The sequence below is a fragment of the Populus euphratica genome, unplaced genomic scaffold (genome assembly GCF_000495115.2).
Source record: "Populus euphratica unplaced genomic scaffold, PopEup_1.0 scaffold780.1, whole genome shotgun sequence".
NCBI lineage: Eukaryota > Viridiplantae > Streptophyta > Magnoliopsida > Malpighiales > Salicaceae > Populus > Populus euphratica.
Window position 1 is genome coordinate 88,641 of NW_011500651.1, and position 3,049 is coordinate 91,689.

The 3,049-nt window shown below is 34.9% G+C and overlaps 1 protein-coding gene across 3 annotated transcripts; it reads right to left on the bottom strand.

Moving 5' to 3' along the window:
• Window positions 1–773: 773 nt before the first annotated feature.
• Window positions 774–2,724, bottom strand: LOC105115851 (UPF0481 protein At3g47200-like). 3 transcript variants are annotated; one of them, XM_011012899.1, is made up of 3 exons: window positions 2,116–2,724; window positions 1,936–1,993; window positions 774–1,765 (listed from the first exon to the last, which is right to left on the bottom strand). In XM_011012899.1, exons 1-3 carry the CDS (start codon window positions 2,664–2,666, stop codon window positions 941–943), a joined length of 1,434 nt encoding a protein of 477 aa, XP_011011201.1. In that variant the 5' UTR covers window positions 2,667–2,724; the 3' UTR covers window positions 774–940. The 3 variants fall into 3 exon arrangements, with proteins under 3 accessions (XP_011011201.1, XP_011011198.1, XP_011011199.1); XM_011012896.1 differs by having other exon boundaries at window positions 774–1,768; XM_011012897.1 differs by having other exon boundaries at window positions 1,933–1,993.
• Between the last annotated feature and the right edge of the window lie 325 nt (window positions 2,725–3,049).

The window sequence follows — 3,049 nt, forward strand, 5'->3', positions numbered from 1 at the left end:
TTTGTAGGTTTTTTAATGTTTAAAAAATATTAAAATGTCCGGTAATAATGCCCTACATAATAATTATTATATAAAAAAGTATACCTAATAAGTTTTTATTTAATTGGAGTAAAGATATTGACTGAAAATATCTAAAAACAATTTTATAATACTCATTCAATCCTATTAATTAATTTATCACATCATCATCCTATATCCCCAGCAACTCTAAAAAGATATCAATTTTATTAAGCTTTATCTCTTTCTTTTATGCACACTAAATCCCTACACCTTGGATTTGCTTTATCCATTTCATATGTTTTTTAAATAGAAAATATGGCATTGATTTCATATTAATTATCCTTTTACCTGAAGGTAGCTAGGGTCATATTAAAAAAAAATATATTAATTTTTAGATGTGGGGTGTTTGTCAATATCGATTTATGTATACCCAATATTCAAGTGATGTTAATGATTTCTGCTATTAATTAAAGTAATTAATGATTTCTACTCTTAATTAAGAAGTAACTAGCTATTCGTATCTTGTTCAAGCTAGAGCACTTGATTTTTTTTATTTATTTTTGCATGCTGTGAGATGTTAAATGCGTGGGGAATAGAGATAGCTTCAATATATATGCTTTACTAGTTCCATTAAAGCTTGAAAATGCTAAAGAGAAGAAAAGAAAGAACCATGAACTGTAATTTGTACGACTTCTTGAAAGTGCAAAAGCGAATGCATTAATAAATTTGTATCTGAAAATGATATTGCTTATTATCGATTTGAATCACACGACTTGAAAGAAATGACAATCCAAACAGTACAACAGTACATATATATGGCAAACCAATCCACACTGTTAATGGTGAAAACAAAAAGATGAAGGAAAAAAACAGTTCTTATGTGTATGATCAAGTTTTAAGGGTATTATAGCTAGGGTGGCTTTTGAGCAGCTTCAGTTGCCTAAACCTGGTTTCTCTTTTGTTCTGCTAAGTAAGCTTGTATGGCACTTACTGCAATGCCATAAATAAAAGAGTACTTGACCACTGCTCTAGAAAAAGGACCCTTATTTTCAAGGATCCATCTCTTGACACTGCTTCTATAATGCGATTCAACAGAACTTTTGACCGCATTGTAAGCAGAAGGGTTGGGCGCCAGATTGGTTGTTATCTCTTTGAAGATTTGTGCTATCTGATCGTCACTTCCTATAGTGGTGCGGAGTATTCCCTTTGACCGCAGCTCCTTCACATCTTCAGGTTTATCAATCAGTGAACGCATAAAGCATACATATGAAGTGCACTTTTTAGAATACCAACCACCGCATGTTTCAAAGGCTGCCAAGTTCAAAAGTAAGGGCTTGGTTTCTTCTTCTATGCTTAGTGGAGGAATGAGGAGTGCTCCACCGAGCAATGTATTTTTGAACTTGACATCAGTGAAAACACGGGTGTTGCTTGGCATAAAAGAAATTCCAACGTTCTTAAGCTCGTTGACAGAATAATACCGGTTCCAGCTTTTGATCTCCCGGTACCTTCTTCTCCCTCGTTCACGTTCTCCTTCGCCGTATACGAACTTCCAATAAAAAAAATCGAGAAGATGATCGAAATCAAAGAACATACTCATGGATCCTGGGGATTTCGAAGTAATTGATCTTAATTTTCTTGGCAATTCTGAAAAAGAATTGGATATCTTTTCCCAACACGACTCTCTTTGAGGAGGTATTGCAAGAATGTCTTCGAAGAAACGTTCAAAGATTTTCATCAAATCTTGATCTTCACTTTCCGAACTCAGCTTCTCGGAAAATTGAAATAAAAAATGTTTAGTTGAAATTTTTATGATGCATGCAAGTTATGAATAATATAAATAATTTAATAAAAAAATAATTAATTTAGCAGGTTCCTAAACTAAATACAAAAGAACTAAAATCGACGGCACAAAGTAGATAAGTTTTAATTACTTACTTGTCGGGACGAAGACTTATCCTCCCCAGCAATGTTATCCCCTTTCCTTTGATAAAACCTAAGTTCATCAACAATTATATTTTTGTTGCTAAGATTTTATCAAAGTAAAAAATTCTAGTTTATGTTCATGCTAAATCACATCTAGTTAAATTAAACATTAGCATACTTGTAACCAACAACCTCATCAATGACATAAGAACGTCGAAAGGGAGCTGGTTCTCTAGTAATAACAAGTCCCTTGCAACGAAAGTAACTTCTTCATTCCTCAGCTTCTGATTCTTAAGCTTGTTGGTGAGAAACTGGTGAATGAAGTAGCTATCAAGAAACATCATCAGGGTGAATTTCTCATCGTTGAACTGACCGGTTGACTCCTCTGCATAGCATTCCCTAGCATGGCTGGCCAAATCTTTGACCTTGTTGTCCATTTCTTCAGCTGCCATGCTACTATCTTTGACAAACTGGCGGGCCATTTTAGTCTTGAGGCTTTCCATTTTCTCGAGCTCTTTTTTCCCATGGTGATAGGGACCGATGGAGACCACCTTTGGCTCATAGCAACCCATGTTCTCATTCATTTCACGAAACTCTGGTGGGACCCTTGGAATAACTGTCTGTTGGTCGGGAGTTCCGTCTTGTTCCGGACTTTCGGTCATCAAGAAGTGCAGCCACGAATCAGAACTACGGCTAAGTGAAGAGCTATGTGAAGGGCCCTCCATATTTAGTGCTATAGACATTGTTAGGACGTATACTCACTAATGATACGCAAGTTCCAGTTCTAGATGACGATCATCAACAGAGGGATACTATATATTAAATAGAACTAATTAATATTAATTTACGCCAAGTGATTGATCGACCTAGCTTGAAAATGAAGTAGCTTTTAGTTTGGAACAAGTATTTTAGCTTACTTGGAAGTTGAGCTTAATTACTTTGAGCCTATTTGAATTCTCGTTGTACAGTATTGTGCTGCACAAGGATTTGATTGTCCCTTTTTGTTCATCGTGTTATGTTGCTTTATGCCAGGAATAAAATTTAAAAGAAAATCAAGAGATTAATAAAAAAGACACCATAATACCCAAATGGCTAATACAAAACTCAAAGGGTCTGTCAAAATAAA